The sequence below is a fragment of the Numida meleagris genome, chromosome 1 (assembly GCF_002078875.1).
Source record: "Numida meleagris isolate 19003 breed g44 Domestic line chromosome 1, NumMel1.0, whole genome shotgun sequence".
In the NCBI taxonomy this organism is placed as follows: domain Eukaryota; kingdom Metazoa; phylum Chordata; class Aves; order Galliformes; family Numididae; genus Numida; species Numida meleagris.
The window spans coordinates 69,214,926-69,232,503 of NC_034409.1; the positions used below are offsets into that span (position 1 = coordinate 69,214,926).

Consider the following 17,578-nt stretch of genomic DNA (forward strand, 5'->3'; position numbering starts at 1 on the left):
CCGTGGGAAGGCAACCAGCATTAGGCTGCTGCTAGGACTGGAGAGCCTCAGTGCTGTGACCCAGCGCAGGGCTGGACTGTGCCACAAAGCCTGTTCTTGCTAGTGGCAAAAACCAGCTGCAGCTGTTCAAGGAGACATGGGAACATGAACACATGGGGACAGGGAGCTGGTGTCAAGGGCAGCTTTTGTCTCTCGGTGCAGCAGAGAAGGGCTCCTGACTGCCCCAGCAGCAAGCAGAAGTCTGGAAGAGGCAAGAGTGTTTCACTTTGTTTTCGGTATCTTAGCAGCTCATTGTGTTTATGTAGTGATTTAATCCATTTCCGTCAGGTTTTAGTTGACTACGTTTCAGGTTGCACAATTGTAGTAGCTTTCTTTCAGCTGCTGTTAACCAGCGATGGGAAGAGCTCCACAGGTTTCAGGCTGGCAAAGCCACGGTGTTTTTAGGCCACAGTGGCACAGGCAGTGACTTACCACTGTGTACAGGGAGAGTTCTGTGGTACTGACCTCTTCCATGTGTGGTTTTCCTTATAATTTTATTCCTTTCTTTTAACAGAATAAAAACAGTTTCAAAACTGTCGTTCATATGTTACTGTTCAGTATCTGAGTTATAAAATGGGGAAGCTGTGGCAGCTGAGAAATAAAGGCTGTAGTCTGCACAGTCAGATGGATGGGCACAAAGAGCTCCAGCATCAATGCAGGAGCCCTCCGTGCAGTAAGTCCTTGCACTGAGAGAGGCCTAACTATGAGAATCTCCCACTGGGGCAGATGGCCACCTGACCTGACTCCTCCAAAGGCTCTGGTGCCTCAGGTAAGTAAGTCATGCTGCTGCAGTGTTGGCTCTGGCAGGAATCAGTGCCGTGGATAATAAAGGCGAGGATGCACAGCAATGTATTTAGTGAAGCCAGTGTGACTTTGCTCATTGATTCAGCCCAGCTGAACTGGTGTCTTGACCCAGATGACTCACAGCCAGACCACAGGCTGTTCTAATTCAATGTCCTTTTTCACTAGCTAAGGTGCTGACCTCGGGCAGTCTAATCCAAAGGTAATTTGTGTAATAATTCAGTCAGTCAGTAAAAACAATGTTATGGGGTTGGGCTGTTTGCTTGTTTTTCCTTTTCCCCTCATTTGCTCACGTACAGCTTGGTTAATGCATGGAACCGCTGAGGCTGAGCTTGAGTGCTCGTGGAGGCACAGAGGAAGGAAGGGCGTATCTGTCACAGCAGGAGGTAGGCTGCCCCTGCTGCCATTGCGTAGTTAACTTCATCGGGTAGTGCTTCCCATCCAAAGAATAATAGAAACTGCAGAAAACCTCACCCCAGCCATTCCTTATTTAACAAACACCATGCAGCTGCTGGCTGCGAGAAGGGACTCTTGGTGCATGTTTCCACAGCTGTTTCAGTTCTCCAGGTCAGGTGAGAATGTTCTTCTACCCTAACTTCCATCTCAGGTGGGAGCTGGCACAGCCAGCTGCCTGCTGATACCTGCCCCACTACTTCTGTAAGACAGACACACGAATGGGCTCGGAGAATCAAAAACGATGCAAAAACCAGCTTTTATTACTTGTTTAAATGCCACAGTACAGGACCATCAAGCAAAAGGGATCGGGGCACCATTTTTTTCATCAGATTATATAAAAATCCCCCTTTTAATAAAAGAGCTTCATGTTCACAAGGAAGATGTACAAAGTAAAGGCAAAACGGATAGATTGGAGACAGGCAGAAAACAGCAGTAGTTTAATCCTTGACTCAGCAGTTTGCAACAATCTCCAGCGCAAACAGTTGGGCGAGCAGATTCGGGGGTTCTTAAGCATTCACTTTCTGGAGTACTCTGCAGTTACAGTTTGTCTCTTATGAAGGCGATGGGATACGTAACACACAGGTGAGGCACCTGCAGGATCATTTATTTCTTAGAGAGACGTGAAAAAAAAAACCCAGTAATTAGAAAAGCGGAGTTAGTTATACAAAAATGTTGCTGCGTTCCCAGCGAGTTATTTATTTTTGACATGAACACTTCATTAAATACAGTCATGAAAAAAAAAACCTGTTTATTCCGCAGTGATGTAAACCAGCCGCACAACAACTCATCTCAGATTTCTGCTTTTTGCCTCACAAAAAAAAAGGACTGACCTCTGGAGCACGATATTAAAATGATTTTCAGAAACACACATCAAATATTCAAAATTTCAGAGGCAAGAGTCTATTTAATAAAATAAATAAACTTAATAGTATTATTCCTTCCAGGTTCTTTAAATTAACTGTAGTATCCTCTTCTTTTAATTGCTGCTGAAAACTCACCTTTTAAGTAAGTGCACAGTACACAGCTGTTGCCCTGCTTGCTTTTGTGCCTGTACAAGTTATAGCCTCAAATACCTGCCCAAAGCTTTAAAAATGTGACATGTATGACACACCAATACCTGCAGCTAACTTGCAACCACATTACTTCAGACGTGGTACTGAGGGACATGGTTTAGTGGGGAAATATTAGTGGTAGGTGGACGGTTGGACCAGATGATGTTGGAGGTCTTTTCCAACTCTGGTGATTCTATGACTCCACTCACCATCCTTTCCCTCACTGTGATTTCATCACCAGACCCCGACTTTCAGTCTCCTGCACTCCTCGCAGGACAGCCCCAACCTCAGCAGCATCAGTGTGCATGGATGCAGAAGGTGTGGCTTGCGGGAAGCATGAAGTTTACTAAAGGTTAGGTGAAAGGCTGCTGTAAAAATTATATTAAAAACAAATCAAAGCTACAATAAACAGCACGTAAGAAATACGTTTTGGATTCAGAGATACATTTGAATCTGCTGTCAGTTGGGTGGCTTAAGGCTGTTCCCTTGCAATCCTTACTTCTTTGGAGCTCTGCCGGAGCAAGGTGTGCAGGCGCATCCCATCTGCCAGCACCCAGCGCTGAGCTGGGCTGCACGCCGAACCCCAGCCTGGCTGCGCTGCCTGAGTGACCCTTGTTCCTAACCCAGCTCTGGGAAACAAGGAACTAAAACCAGATCCAATTTTCACCCAGCACTTTTTCACTGCACAGAACCTGCATAACAATCACTTTCCCACTCCTATGGCACTGTCTGTTATTTAAAAGTAAATACACAAGTCAGTATTTTTTCAGTACTCAGCACATATACAAGCAAAGATTTCCAGGACAGTGCGTACAGCTCCTGCTGTCCAGAGTTTCTTTCGTTGCCCAGGGATGTGAGCAGCTGGAAAAGTGTTTCCACGTAAAAGAGGCTATTCCAAAATACACAGGAAACAAATTTTATATTGCTGTCTACCCCTCTATTTTGATTAACAAGGCAACTTACTTAGTTACTTACTTAAACAACTTCAGTCACACGTGGTTAACTGTCATCCTCCAAACAAACATCTTTAAGCTCCTGATGGTGCAAAGATTATGCACACCAGGCAAACGCTCCCAGCCCTCACACCGTAACAGCTCTTTAAAGATTAAAGTTTGATATAAGCAGGGTGAATAATCCAGCTCATTCTATGTATTTCATACTTACTTCACACCAAATAAAATACTGGGTATGCACAGTGTTAGGAAGTGGGATATTACTGCCATTTGATTACAGTGCTAAGAAGAGTGTAAATGAGTATCTGCTGCCCTAAGAAGCTGTACTTTCCTGCCTTGAGATGGAGTATAGTCTTTCTATAGGACAGACGTGGCAAGTACAATATAGCTGAGAACTATGCATTGCTACGTCTCTGCAAGACGGTTGTTTCTGTGTAACGTACAGTACGGTTATGATATAGTTAAGCTTCAGTGTCTAACTTGCCAGACATTCAGTAAAAATGAAGAAATTTTAATGTAAATGCAGCTTCCCAGCACTGTGCATTAGCCGTCTCTAACTTTGTCTTGTTCCCCATTAACTGTTTTTTCTTCCCTTCCTCACGAGACCGCTGAAGTATCAGCCTTCATTAGAAAGAGAACCTCATGTCCTTGGCGTAGCCCAGTTTGTCCAGGTTGGGAATGCAGGCATACTGGATCATGGGAGGAGGTCCACACATGAGGATCAGAACATCGCTCTGAGGTGGGGGCAGGTGCTCTCTGATCATATCTTGGTTCACAAATCCTTGGCTGTAATCCCAATCTGTTGGAAAAAAAATAAAATAAAAAATGAAAGTAGAGGGAGGCATAAAAAAGGAGGAAAAGATAGATACAAATCACTTCATTATAAACTATGTGCATTTGTATTTTTTTAGTAAAATTCCAGCCTGTGGCATTTGAGCACTCCACTCACATTAGCATTCTCAACACACTCCTGCTAAAAGGAAAATGTGCCACTCGTGCTTTAAAAATAGGATTGATGCACAGAGAAAACAAAAGCTAACTTTTAACAAAGCTTCCTAAAATCCCCAGGGAAATATCAAGCAAAACTGTGAAGAGAATATGAATCTTTTGAGTTCCAGCACTGTGAAACAGCAACATCCATCCTCCTTAATACACTGGTATCTAAGCTGCCCTAGAAATGCAGGGAGAACACTAATTGTAGAAAATGACATGGCAGCACCAGACTCCAGGGATGGTAAGACCCTCCCCACCATCCTGTGTGTCACGGTTTGGCCTGGTTTCCGTGCCCAAGAATATGTCTTCCACAGTGTCATGGTCACAAGGTAAGAGAAAGCACGTGGCTTTTCCCTCTCTGCCCCAAACTACCAGTGAATAGAGTGTGACTCTCCTCTGATTTGGGTGGGCATGACATAGAAGGAGAAAGGGAGGTGACCTTGGATCAGAGTAGATAATGGTTAATATTCAGGTGTAGTCGTGGGTGGAACATAACACTATCATTCCCCTCAGGTGAGCTTCATAGATTTGGAAACACTGCCAGATAACATCTAGAGCTTCTGTGCATCACTGCGTGAAGAATGAAGCTGCTGGATGCCTTCAGTGTTGCGTGAATTCGACTGATCAAGAAACAAAGGAGCTCAGAAATACACACAACATAGCATTTCTCCTGTCAGACGTGCATTAGTACTCATAACTTAAGCTTCAGTAGAGGTAGCGTGATAGATCTTACTTTCAGGTGCTCTATCCAGCGTATACCAACACTTAAAACGATTGGGGTGCTGAACCTGGATCTCCTCCAGCTCTGAGCGTTGCAGGATATCTTTCTCAGTCTGCAGGGCAAGGAAAACAACGGTTACGCTCTGCATTTATGCCACTACACTTCTGTGTAGTTTTGTGAGATGGAACAGATTATTTAGCTCTGTTTTAAAGACTGAAGAGAGCCTATAAATGCAAATTATTTCCATGATGATCCCGTAGCAGAACGAATAAAAGGTTCAGAACTTCCCCAAATTCTGTCCCCATAACTGCTTCCCTCTAAACAGTAAGACAAAGCAACACCTGTATCGAAACACAGAACCTTCACTCATTAGGGAATTAGTGGTAACACTGTAAGAGTGAACCCTTCCTTTAACACCTACAGTACAAAAGCAACTTTCATTAAAAAAAACTAACCATGACTACACACGTACTTTCCTACTCTCCACACTTTGCCTTTCAACCAGGAAAAAGGCTAATTTGTCACCTCCGCCACTTTAAATTTCCTTAGTGTTGCCTTATGGAGATGCTTAGTTTTTAAACAAGATGTGGAACAACAAATAACCAAAAAGGTACTGAGTTCTCATTGGAACAGCAAAGGCTGTGCAAGTTCTGCTCCTCTCTGATGAAACACCATCAAAGGCCAAAAGAAAACTTCATTTCCATAAAAGCAGCCACAGTTTGGGAAGGAGGGAAAGGGTAGAGACTAAACCCGGCATCCTCCTCCACAGCCCTAATAATTTGGCACTCAGGACACCGTGCTGTCTGCAGCCGTGGGGGTGATGAGGAATGTGCCGGCACCTATTGCCAGGAAGGTTCCTATTTCTGGCCCCGCAGCTGCATGGCTTCCAGAAGGGCTGTAACTGGGTCTGACCAGCTCCAAGTGAGCTGCTTGGAAGCACGGTACGAGCCCAGTACATTGTCATCTGTAATCCAACACAGCTCCTTCAGGAGGATCGAAATAGAAGATGAGCAAAACATGTATAAAAATACAGTATTAATGCTACTAAATCTCTAGTCTGTAGGCTTTTGTGACTGTCCATCTGCCTTATATTTGTGCAGTTGCTGGGTACAGGGACTCCTTAAAGCCAACGACTGATGTTTACACAGCTTGTTGCTAATACACAGGCAACTGTTTCTCACAAAAAAAAACCCTCCTTCTCACAAGAAACAATTGGATTTCTAAGTTGCTAGAACAGCTCAAGTTCTATATTAGTCGTTCTGAATTAACTCACAGCAAATCCAGGCCTTCCAGTCAGGAAACCTACTGCATTTTGTGCCAGCTTCAAGCGCTCAGCAGAGATCAGATGCTGCAGCTGCATCGCCCAGCACCAGAGGGCACTCCTGGGGCACTTAGGGAGGCTTTACTGTGATAAAAGCACCAGAATGGGGCAGTTGTTGGCACTTGGATCATTGCTTCTGGGTAGAAAAACTTGTTCTGTAATTCAGATATAGTCCAAAGGAAAAGGAAATACACTGAATACCAGAGGAGAGAAGAACAAAGAAGGAAAGCCTAAAGAAGCTAAAAAACACAGTCAAGAAAAGAACTCTCATAATCCAGGAGTGAGTAATTCATGATGAGTGAGAAGTTTCAAAAACTAAAATATGAGCACCAGAAGAACGTCAGGCAAAGGAGGGGTGTGCAGTTCAGCTCTACACCACCACTTGGGTTGCCTGGTCAGCCAAGAAATCCCTCTATCACAAGGACATTACGGGTATAAAGGATCTTCTCTTTTTCCAGCAGTGAAGTATGATACAGCTCAAAGAGTTAAAGAAACATACGAAGCACTGATGCAGGGAATGAAAGTGAAAGCAGACAGCTGCGCAGAATCCCAGCTCCACAGCCAAGGAAGCTGCTGGAGACCAGTTTTAATTTTAGCTCACCTAACGCATTCTTAAAAAGATTCCTCCTACAAAGCCTGCTCTGAAACTGCGGAGATTCTACTGCCGAAGGAGGCCGATGTCCACCTCTTCCATGTTTTCACTAAGAAAGACAGCTCTGAAAGTCTACCCAAAACATTAACAATTTGCACAGATGAATCCAGAGTTTTAAAACATTCAGGATTAGAAACAGAACAATAAGACAAGGGACAGTGAGCATCAGCTGGGAGGATGGTAGCACTTCAGCAGCAACGTTCAAAGAAGTAGTTACAGTGCTTTACAGGGGAAGATTTCAGCATTTCTGTTCACTTTTCCCCTCACAATTTGTATTGCTGCACCATGCTTTCTCAGCAAGAACTTCATTTGCTGAGTGGAGTTGTGTTTGTTAAATAACACTTCATAAACAGAAATAAGGACAGAAATTACCTGATTAGCAAACAGCAGCTGGCAAACTGTGCAGTCATCCTTGTCTTTCATGATTGCTCGAATGATCTGCAGCATAGGTGTTATCCCTGAAAGAGAAGTGCTGGTAAGTAATGTGAGAGAGTAAAGAAGCAAGAGAAAGTGCAAACAAGCAGGTGAGAGAAAATATCAACAACGTCTAGCAGCTGTCATAGGCCAAAGATGAGTCCCTACACGCACGTACCAGTCCCACCTGCGATCATCCCTACATACTTCACTTTCTTAGTAACTGGTTCAGCTTTCTTCTCAGGTCGAATAGCAAACTCGCCTGAAAAAGACAGAGATGGAAAACAATGAAAAAAGCAGGAAACAGAGCCTATGATCCCTTCCCAGCATTTTTAGTTGTTAAGCAGGGGTAGAAAACAGACAAGGGTGAAATGAAGATGCCACAAAATAAAACAGAATCTCTGGCAGTCTTTCAGGACCATGCTGATCAGACACTGACATGGGTTATTAGTCCTGATTCTGTGATTCTGTAAGTACACCATGAAGCTGTTACTAGTTGTATTTCTATGTGCTTAAATCCCATAACTCCTGTGATGTTCAGAAGCCCACATTCAGTATTTTTACTCTGGATAAATTATATTTTCTGAGTCAGCTTTGCCTTTTCCTTTGTAGACAAGCAGGCCGCTTGGTCCTCTGAAGTCAATGGTATCCCCTATTTTCAGGCTGTCCAAGTACTGAGACATCTTCCCTCCATCAGGAAATTTTGGATGGACGCCTTTCATGTAAACCTGTTAAAAAGTAACAATGAAATACTTAATCTCACAGCTCAAAGATGGGCACTTGTCCTTCTCTCTGCCATTCAGATATTTACGTACCCTATGCCTCATTCATAGGACACAATTACTACATAAAGAAATACTACCTATCTAGACAGATTTGACTGACAACAAAAAAGAAGCACTGAGTTTTCTGATAAGGACTAAAATTACATTCCTGCCCTGATTTTGACCAGATCAGACCCAGACTGGCAAGTCATCTACCCTGTCTGGATCAGTAACAACAAAATCCTTACCACCCTTAATAATGATCACAAAGACCACAGCTTACACAAGGTTCATTTCCTGTTTTAGAAGTATTGAAAAAGAATGTCATCGTCTGCAAGTGTGCACAGATTTTGGAAAAAGGCAGTGTGCAAATACAGAAAATTATGAAGTATCTTGTGAGACATGCTCACTAAAGAAGGGTATGCAAAATGCCACACAGATTGGAGGCAACTGCACATTACTTGTTAGAATGGGAGCCCATGGGGGCACAGAGCAGAACAGAACCTGGCAAGCCAGGCTTCGCGGAGCGCTGCAGGTGTATGGGTGGGCTCAGAAGTTGCCCAGCCTGTACAAGAGCATGACATTCTCACCTTGATAACGAGATCCACAAAGCCCTTGTCATCGTCACTGGAAATCGGAGTGTACGGTCTGACAACCAGCGCCCCATCGATCCGTGCAGACAGGTAGATATGCTGTCCTGTACGCAGGGAGGAAAAAAAGCAGTTTGCTTTGGGGTACCACTCTTTCCTTTCTCATTTTCCTGACATCATAACATCTTGCCAGAGTTGTTCTATTCCGCTGCTAACTTTACATGTCTATCATGTCCATTTGGGTATTTTTGCTCACTTGTGTTTCACCAGTGCCCTAACTGAAGGTGAGATTTTGCAAATGGTGCGATCTCTTTCCATCATGTAAAATGAACATAAGAAACATTTTTAACGTGTCAGTTACAAACAGTTCGGTTACAACAGAGTTACGACCACTCTTACTTTGACTACATTTTACTCTAGTCTACCAGGAGGCCTTCCAGCAGCCATCGACAATGCTGCCTAGGCATAAAGCACATTTCCAACTCTGCTATTTCTCCAGTTTATCATTTGAAAGTACCAAACACATTTCAATCTCTCACACATTAGCCGAACTCTTCTCACAACACCTATGTTTTAATGAAAAAGAAAATCCCTCTAGAATTGAACTCCTTGTAAGGGTTTTCCAATACCCTTAAGAGACACAGGTGAAGAATACCCAGAGGGAATTTTTCATTATTTTAATACCATTAAGCCCACAGAACATAATACTTCAGAAGATGAACTTTGCTCTCCAAAGGTGTATGACACAGCTCCTCTGACTGTTGCAGGTACGCAAACAGGGGACTTTATTGGGAGTGGTTTGCCACACTGGAGGGCCAGTGACGCTAACCAGTGGATGGATAAAGATGTGCAACCTGGTGATGCTACCACTGTAGATCATAAATCTTGAAAGACAAAGATTTGGAAGAAATTCTTTACTGTTAGGTGGTGAGACACTGGAACAGGTTGCCCAGAGAGGCTGTGAAAGCCCCCTCCCTGGAAGCACTCAAGGCCAGGCTGGATGGGGCTTTGAGCAACCTGGTCTAGAGGGAGGTGTCCCTGCCTATAGCAGGGGGTTGGAACTAGAAGATCTTAAAGGTCCCTTCCAACCCAAACAATTCTATGATTCTATGATGATTCTATGACAGGGTCATTATGCTTCTCTCTACAGGAAAACATACTTTATGATCTTATTCACTAGTGCTTTACCTCCTCACAGTAGGGCAGCTGCTGGGGAACCTCCATTTGAAGCCATACAGAATCCAACTTTCCATGAGCAAGCTGTGTTTTTTCCTGTAACACCCTAGCTGGCTGGTAAAAGCCAAAAGCTGGTGCTGGACTAAACATGCACAGCGCATTCCAGAATCTGACCCATGGCTGCCACACCCGCCAGTCCCAGCTGCCTTGCTTCCCAAGTCTTATGCCAGGAAGCACCCCTGACCCACAGACCATCCAAGAGGCATCTACAGCCAAAGTCCTTATTCAACACAAGTCACAGTGAAATGCTCTTTACATAAGCAGTAAGAAACAACAGCACTAAGCTAGTACAGAAGGCAATATGCCATATGGCAAAGCCTCAGGAAACATCTACTCCGTGGTGATTAACAAGTTCCATGAGACTCGGAGCTTAGCAGACTAGCTGGTGAACTGCACGCCTTAGCTGGGAAGCAGCTGGGAACACTGCCTTGAGGGATGGATGGGACCACAGACACCAAGTGCCACATGAGTAACACACACTGGAAAGATTAGAAAAATACAAGCAAAGACCAATGCTTCTTTCTTCTGCTGTCTTCCCAGAAAGAAGCTGGATGTTTGCTCTCGGTAAGAACACCGGATTTCAGGCGCTGCACATGACTCACAGCACTAGGACAGTTTTGCAAAGCTCTAACTGATCAAACCACACGGCCGGCATTTGAAATTCACAGTTCAAAATGTAAGAAAAAATCTCCCACAAGATCTCTTACAGTACAATTAACGTAATTCTCAGGAAGGAAAGACAGAACGTACCTATTGGTAGACCCAGAACATGATCCACGGAAGGGAGAGCAAACCGAAATCTCCTTGTGTCATGACTTACTTCCTGAAAAACAAAAACAATCATCAGCTATGTTGTTGGGATTTTGATTGTGATTTCCCTTGTAAAATCATCGCACCGGTGTGGCCTGCTGCAGGATTAAGTATTTGGGGGACAGCAGTACTCTCACTGAAATTTTTGTGTAATGGAAGAACTGATCGGAACAATCCCGTATAGATAAACTTTTCGTTCAAATTCCTGTAAAACTTAGCTTTCCTTCAAAATATTTTAGCAGCAGGTTTTTATTTCTATGTTGAAATTAAAGACATATAGAAATCTTGTTTTGATGTATATTTAAATGTTATTAGCAAAACTTAGTAAGACACTCATACAGATTAAGAATAAGCTTGAGCTTTCTGAGCACTACGAACACTTACACTGCCTTCTGGGAGGGGGCCACAAGTTAAAAAACTAACCAATATTCCAGTTCTCATTAAACACACAGGAATTCAACAGCAACTGCCCCATTCAAGATAGGCCAAAGGTATCTGATCGTGAGTGTTTTGGTGAATCACAGTAGACAACTGTGAGAAACACTCAGAAATTAACACTCAGAAACTCATAGCACCCCCATGAACGTGCCTAAGCCACATGCCTGCTGCAAGGCCAGGACACTGAGCACACTGCTCAGCAAGGTCTTAGCCAAGGCCACATCAGCAGCAGCCTTGAAGCCATTTCCAGCACAGGGTCACCTCCCTGCATTCCCAATGCCATCAGCCGGCATTGCCCTCAGTGCCTGGAAGCAAGCCCCTGGCCTCCAGCTGCCAGTGCATTTCGGTTGCAAGCTGCAGGTGCTGGGGAGTTCTCCAGGCTCACCACTGCAGACACAAAGGTGGCGAACAGGTTTTGCAGGCTGGTGCTTAACTGCGTGATGCCGGCTTCTCTTAGTGCCACACAGCGCTCGGGGGGATCCTTACCCTGCTGGGACAAACACGAATCTTTCGGCTGGTGCCTAAGGGCAGACGATGGGCAGAGAAAGAAATGAGTCTGCTTCCAACTGCTCAGCAAAGTGATGCATTCGGCTTCCAGCTTTAACACAAAGATCTAGGCTGCACTAACAGATGCACAGACTTCAGACAACGCGCTCCCTGGACCAGTGCTTTTCAAACTTCGTAACTGCAGATACCTACAAACTGTTTCTTCCCATGGAACCTTTCTGAACACACTCGTAGCGCTGTATAGCAGCCAGTACACAAAGCTTGCATTTCCATGCAATCACAAAATTATTTCTGCCATTAGCAAAATCTAATTGCCTTCTGCATTTCCCTTGCCAGCCACACTAATTGCTCCTTTGCTAGAGTAAGAAGCGCACTAGAAAAACTTTCTGCAAGGCCACTTTCTCAACTGTACCATCAAAACACTTTCATCTAAAAGGAGTGTACAGTCCCAACTACTCCTCCCCCCCAAAAAAAAGAGTTCATTTGTTCCTTGTTTTGTCTTAAACACAAATTATTTAGATTATTTTTGATAAACACAAATTTATTTAGATGATTTAGAGAAGCCACCAACAGCTTCACAATCACAGAAAGGGAATGACAAATACCAACACGGCAATGGGAATAACGAACACTTTTAAAATAGAAGGGTCTTTGGTTGGGCTGCACGAGCTGCCAGAGCAACTCTCCAAGGAAAAAATGCACATTCTGATTTCGCCACACGTCTTGAGTAGGCTCCAGATCCACACTGAGTGCCACTGCCCCCTTCACAGGTGACATTAAAAGGTTTTCGGGTAATGACAGGTATGTTCCAATTAAAGTTCTCAACTCTTTTAATAGCTCATAAATTACAAACTGTAGGCATCAGAAATACTGATTTCTTCCACCTCAGACAACTGCGTATGACAATCTTGAGGAGTTCAGCAGCACCAGATTTTTGGGAGGCTGTTAGAAACTGCTAGTGAAAACGTAGAACTGCAGCTCTCCACAAAAAGTACTTGTGCCAAGTTAATCCCACTGACTAAACTACCACGTGCAGCAACATTTGAGGTGGTTATAGTGGAGCTGTTCATTGCTCCCAAGATTAAAAAAGACTGCACAAAATAAAACAATAGACTGAGAAAAATCAGTATTCAGCAAAAAAAAAGAAAAAAAATGTGAATTATTTTCGGTTACAAACAGATACAGCAGAAACCTGCCAGCAGCTTGATTCTCAGAACCCTGTGCAGTGCCTCCAGCTTCCACTCCCTCCTGCAATCAGGCAGCCTGTACCTCCCACCACGTGCTGTGCAGCTTATGAAAAAATGGGGAGTATATAATAACAGCATAGGTGCAGTATGCATGGGAAATAAATGCTGTATGGCAACCCTGCCCAAGCCATGGGGTAACTTTCACTTCCCAGCAAACCAAGGACTCGGAACCACAGTGATGGCTTTCTTTGACAGAAAGAACAAACGAAAGCCAAGCTCTCGGTGCACTCTGCATACCTTGAGGAAAGCTCTGCTCTAGTCCAAAGTCCTCTTCATCAAAATCTTCTGATAACTTTGTGTCTAGATCATTGACTTAAAACAGGTCAACACTACAAATACCTTCAGGTATGACCGCACACTTGAAAGCCAAGATTTCTGACTCATACTTCTTCTGATGGTCAGCTTATCCAAGGGAAATTTGGACTTTTAACCTTTTGGGGCCCCTTTCCCCAAGCAGTTACCAACTTCTGGCAGCAAGATCTGGCAATTTTCGGAATTCCTGCCGATGTACTCTATGACATGAGGCTCACTTGACAGAAACTATGAGTACAGTCATTTCCAAACCATCATGCACCATTCTAAGCTGGCTTGCAGGAATGTATGCCAGAGAACTCACTTACACTAGGCAAGGAGCATGTATAAATAAGTTTTGTTTAAAATATAGACATTTGCATGATTTTACTAGAAACAAAGCTCAGTAGCCTTCAAAACATCTACTGTTCCCAAGCAAACCCTGCTGTAACACTGCCCAAGATGTAGGCAGCTGTCAGCACCTCACAGCATCCACAGAGAGGTCCTGCTCAGCACTGTGCATGCATATACGTACCTCTTTATCAATCAGCCTCAATGCATACTTCACTTCAGGATCCTTCAGAGTGATTGCAGGACGGGGGTTCCCAAAAAGCCTCCGGATGGTGCTGTAGATGAGCCATAATGGGTATGTCACAACCCAACCCAGCTGTGGCACAAACAGAGAGAGCATTAGACACACATGCTCCTCAGCTGCACCCCCTGCCCCTGCAGGCTCATCCAGATGGCTGCCAGGCCGGCTGTGGGGCAGAGAGCTCCTTGTGACAGCAGCTCATTCCTCAGGCCAGCGCTGGGGGTCCCCTGCCTGCCAGCATCTCCCTGTGCTCCCCTGTGTGCGGCAGGACCTCAGGCACCTGACAAACACTGATACAACTTTGCCCTATCTAGGGGTAGGAGAATAAGCTGAGCTCCTGCTTCTCATAGCGACCCTCTTCAGCTCTCTGAGTTGTTATTCAATGCCTTAACACAGGAGAGGGGAAAATCACAAGGGTAGCCTCATTTTTCCACAGTACATATACTAAAAAAAAAAAAAGGGTGATGGAGATCAAACTGAAAATAAAGATTGAACTAAAGGACCTGATCAGTGTGTTTTGGAATCACACTGCCACCAGCCTGACAGCTATCAGGAGGCTGCAAGACATCCTACGTGATTACCAAAACCACAGAAAGTGTAAAATTAAGACAGTAATAAACTCTCTTTTCCTAAAATGCTGCTGTAGAGATGTAGGAGCTATCAAGAGCTGGTATAACTTGAAAGCAGGCCATGCCACACACACGCTGCATTTTTCCACTTCTACTGCAAAAACTGTATTCCTTATTTTTTGCAGACCCACGAGATTACCACAGCTCTAAGAAGAATTTTTGTTACTGAGCCACAAAACAGACAGATGGGGCATTTGTTTAAGACAGTGACAGAGCAGCAAATAACTCCTAATGGCAACCGCAACAGTGAGGCCTAGTGGAGACAGTAAACTGAATCTGGAAGAGATGCGGCTGCAAACAAGACATTAACGTGCTAAAATAAATTAGTTTCATTTAAACACGCGGCTACCCGAAATGTACAAAGAGCAGCTGTGGTTTAGCAAATGAAAATGGGAATTAAAAATACTTGGGCCCGGTCCCAATTCCAGGACCAATGTGCTAAGTAACAGGGGACAAGGGAGAGCTGTATGTATATATCTTCAGAAGTCAGTTTCTCTACCCGTGTGCTGCAACAAGTTTCTCCTATCTTCTCAAATAATTTCTGGGTCATCAGATGGCAAGTGAGAACTACCACAGCTGCTCAGAAAGACAGAAAGCTGCTCTTCCCCCATAATCATCACCTTCGGAAGCAGGTCACCAGAGCACGGTCAGTTTCCACAGCACAAAGCTTAATTCTGACCAATGACCATAGCCCTGCGGACGGCCGTTTGTTACCCAGGGCCAGCACACGCACAGCCCCGTGGGGATTAGCGGGACAGGAACGGCACACCCGCGGGCTGACTAAGGAACTAAAATAACTATCGGCTGATGGGCGGGAAAAAGAGAACAACGAAGGGCCGAACAGCTACAAGTTCTGCCGGCCACCCAGCGCGTTCGCGGAGCTAAAAGCGCTCGACAGCTGCAGCCACAAGGCAGGCAGCAAGGTACGGGTGTGCGCTGCAGCAACCAGAGACCCCGGGGGCCAGCAGAGCCGGGGGCTCACGCCAAGGCCGGGAGCAGCTCGGCGAAGCCCTGGTGACTCACAACTGCTAACACAGGATGATAAGCAACAGAAAAGGAATCTTTATTAATGGAAGCAAGAGCGGGGGGGCGGAACGAAGGCGGCCACGGCAGACGCCGCACTCGGGGCTGGCGGCCGCTCCCCGGGCACGGGCGGGGCAGCAGCGGGATGGCGCTGCGGCCCCGCGCTCAGGTGAGCCCCACTGCTCACACGGCCACCCGCTACGGGACCAGGCCGTGCTGTTCCCCCGCCTCATCCTCTTCGGTGAGGCAAGGCGCGGCTGGCCCCGGCCTGCCCCGCCCGGAGCACAGCCCGCCGCCAGGCCGTACCGGAAACCCGCTCGGGAAACCGGGAGGCGAAAGAGAATAACCTGAGCCCCCCCGCACCGCTGCGCGGCCACCACGATCCGGCCGCAGCGCCGGCACCGAGCGGAGCGAGCAAGCCGCGTCGCCCGCACCGCTCCCACGCAGGCAGTTCTAGCGACGCCACCCCTGGACCCCCCCGCCACCACGGCACTCACCGTGCTGAGCTGCGCCCCCATCGCTGCCCTCCAGCCCAAGACGGCGGCCCCGCCCCGCCAATCAGCGCCCGGCCTCCCCGCGGCACCGCCCCGCGACGCGGCGCTCCGCCAATCCTCGCCGGCCACCAGGGGGCGCGGCAGCACCGCTGTGGCAGCGGGCGGGCCCAGGGGCCGAGGCCTCCGGGATGGGCGCGGCGGGGCCGCCCCTGGGCCTCGTTGGCACCGCCGCAGCCGCAACGCTCCGGAGCGGCGTGGGCAGCTTTGGCCGCTTGAGCTTCGGCCAGTGCTGTTCCCCATCGCGCCGGTTGGTGGGGACAGAGCGGCAAAACCGGGGTGGGGTGGGTGGAAATGGCAAAAAGAAAACCGACCGTGTCCACTCATTACGCTTCTGTTTGTGTCCCTTGTGTATTTATTTTCGATGCCTCTCCTCATCAAATAAGGAATACATCTAAGAATGATTTCTATTAGTTTCACCCCTTCTGTGTGTCTGTCCTTATCGTGTTATCATATATATATTTATAATGCTCTTTTGCCCATTATTAGCAAGATCATACAGTCATAAAATCGTAGAATCACAGCACAGCTTGGTTTGGAAGGGACCTAAAGCCCACCCAGTTCCAACCCCGTGCCATGGGCAGGGCTGCCACCCACCAGCTCAGGCTGCCCAGGGTCCCATCCAACCTGGCCTTGATTTCCTCCAGGGATGGAACATCCACAGCATCTCTGGGCAGCCTGCGCCAGGGCCTCACCGCCCTCTGAGTGAAGAACTTCCACCTAATATGTAACATAAATCTCCCCTCTTTTAGTTTAAAAACGTTGTCCTTGCCCTATCACCACATTCCTTGATAAGTTCCTCTCTGCTATACCTAAGCATGATCTTCCCCCACTCATACATCTTCAGGGTCAGTGCCTGCACCTCACTCAGAGTAAGGCTGTTGAGATGGATGGATTTTTCAACATGGTTCTCAGTATTTTCTGGGGAGGAAGCTTATGCAGCTCCTTGGCATCTGATTTTGAGAATAACGTTTGGAGGAACTTCTTTCTTCCTAGGCAGTGGATGAAGAACCTCAGATCACATGCTCAATTATCAGCTTCTGGTGTGGGGAAAGGTGCCCAGGTGCCAGGGTGCCCAGCACAGGGCTTCTAAGTCCTTGTGTGGATCCAGTCCTTACTATCTAGGCAGGATGGCTAACAGCCCTACTCAGCAATGACAACATTCATCTGAAAATCACAAGAACAGAGATGTGGAGCATGGGAGCATGTGTCAGTCAGAACTCCTAAAATTTTGGTTTATACTGATGTGTACAAATTAATGACTAATAAATAAATACATTTGGAGGCCTGTGCACAACACCCCAGAAATTCTTTCCTAAATATGTAAACAGGCCTTAACTGTCCCTAGACACAGTTTCTTCTAACAAAATCAAGGAAAGCATAAGCTTGAATCCTAATATCAAGATAATAAAACAAAACAAAATAAAATAAAATAAATGAAATAAAATAAAATAAAATAAAATAAAATAAAATAAGTCTTATTTGTCCCTCTTAGCCC

The 17,578-nt window shown here is 45.8% G+C and overlaps 1 protein-coding gene across 1 annotated transcript; it reads right to left on the reverse strand.

The window, feature by feature from the left end:
- Positions 1,534-16,174, reverse strand: LOC110396613 (NADH-cytochrome b5 reductase 3). The gene is made up of 9 exons (XM_021392356.1): positions 16,027-16,174; positions 13,821-13,952; positions 10,743-10,815; positions 8,757-8,863; positions 8,001-8,130; positions 7,581-7,664; positions 7,361-7,446; positions 5,028-5,127; positions 1,534-4,100 (listed from the first exon to the last, which is right to left on the reverse strand). The coding sequence occupies exons 1-9, from the start codon at positions 16,045-16,047 to the stop codon at positions 3,928-3,930; spliced, it is 906 nt and encodes a 301-aa protein (XP_021248031.1). The 5' UTR covers positions 16,048-16,174; the 3' UTR covers positions 1,534-3,927.

Excerpts from the sequence above, each read along its gene's own strand:
- LOC110396613 (XM_021392356.1), bottom strand. The coding sequence starts at position 16,047 with ATGGGGGCGCAGCTCAGCACG. Across the intron at positions 13,953-16,026 it reads TGGGGGCGCAGCTCAGCACG|CTGGGTTGGGTTGTGACATA; the intron begins GTGAGTGCCGTG and ends TTTGTGCCACAG. Across the intron at positions 8,864-10,742 it reads TGTTCTGGGTCTACCAATAG|GACAGCATATCTACCTGTCT; the intron begins GTACGTTCTGTC and ends CCCTGCGTACAG.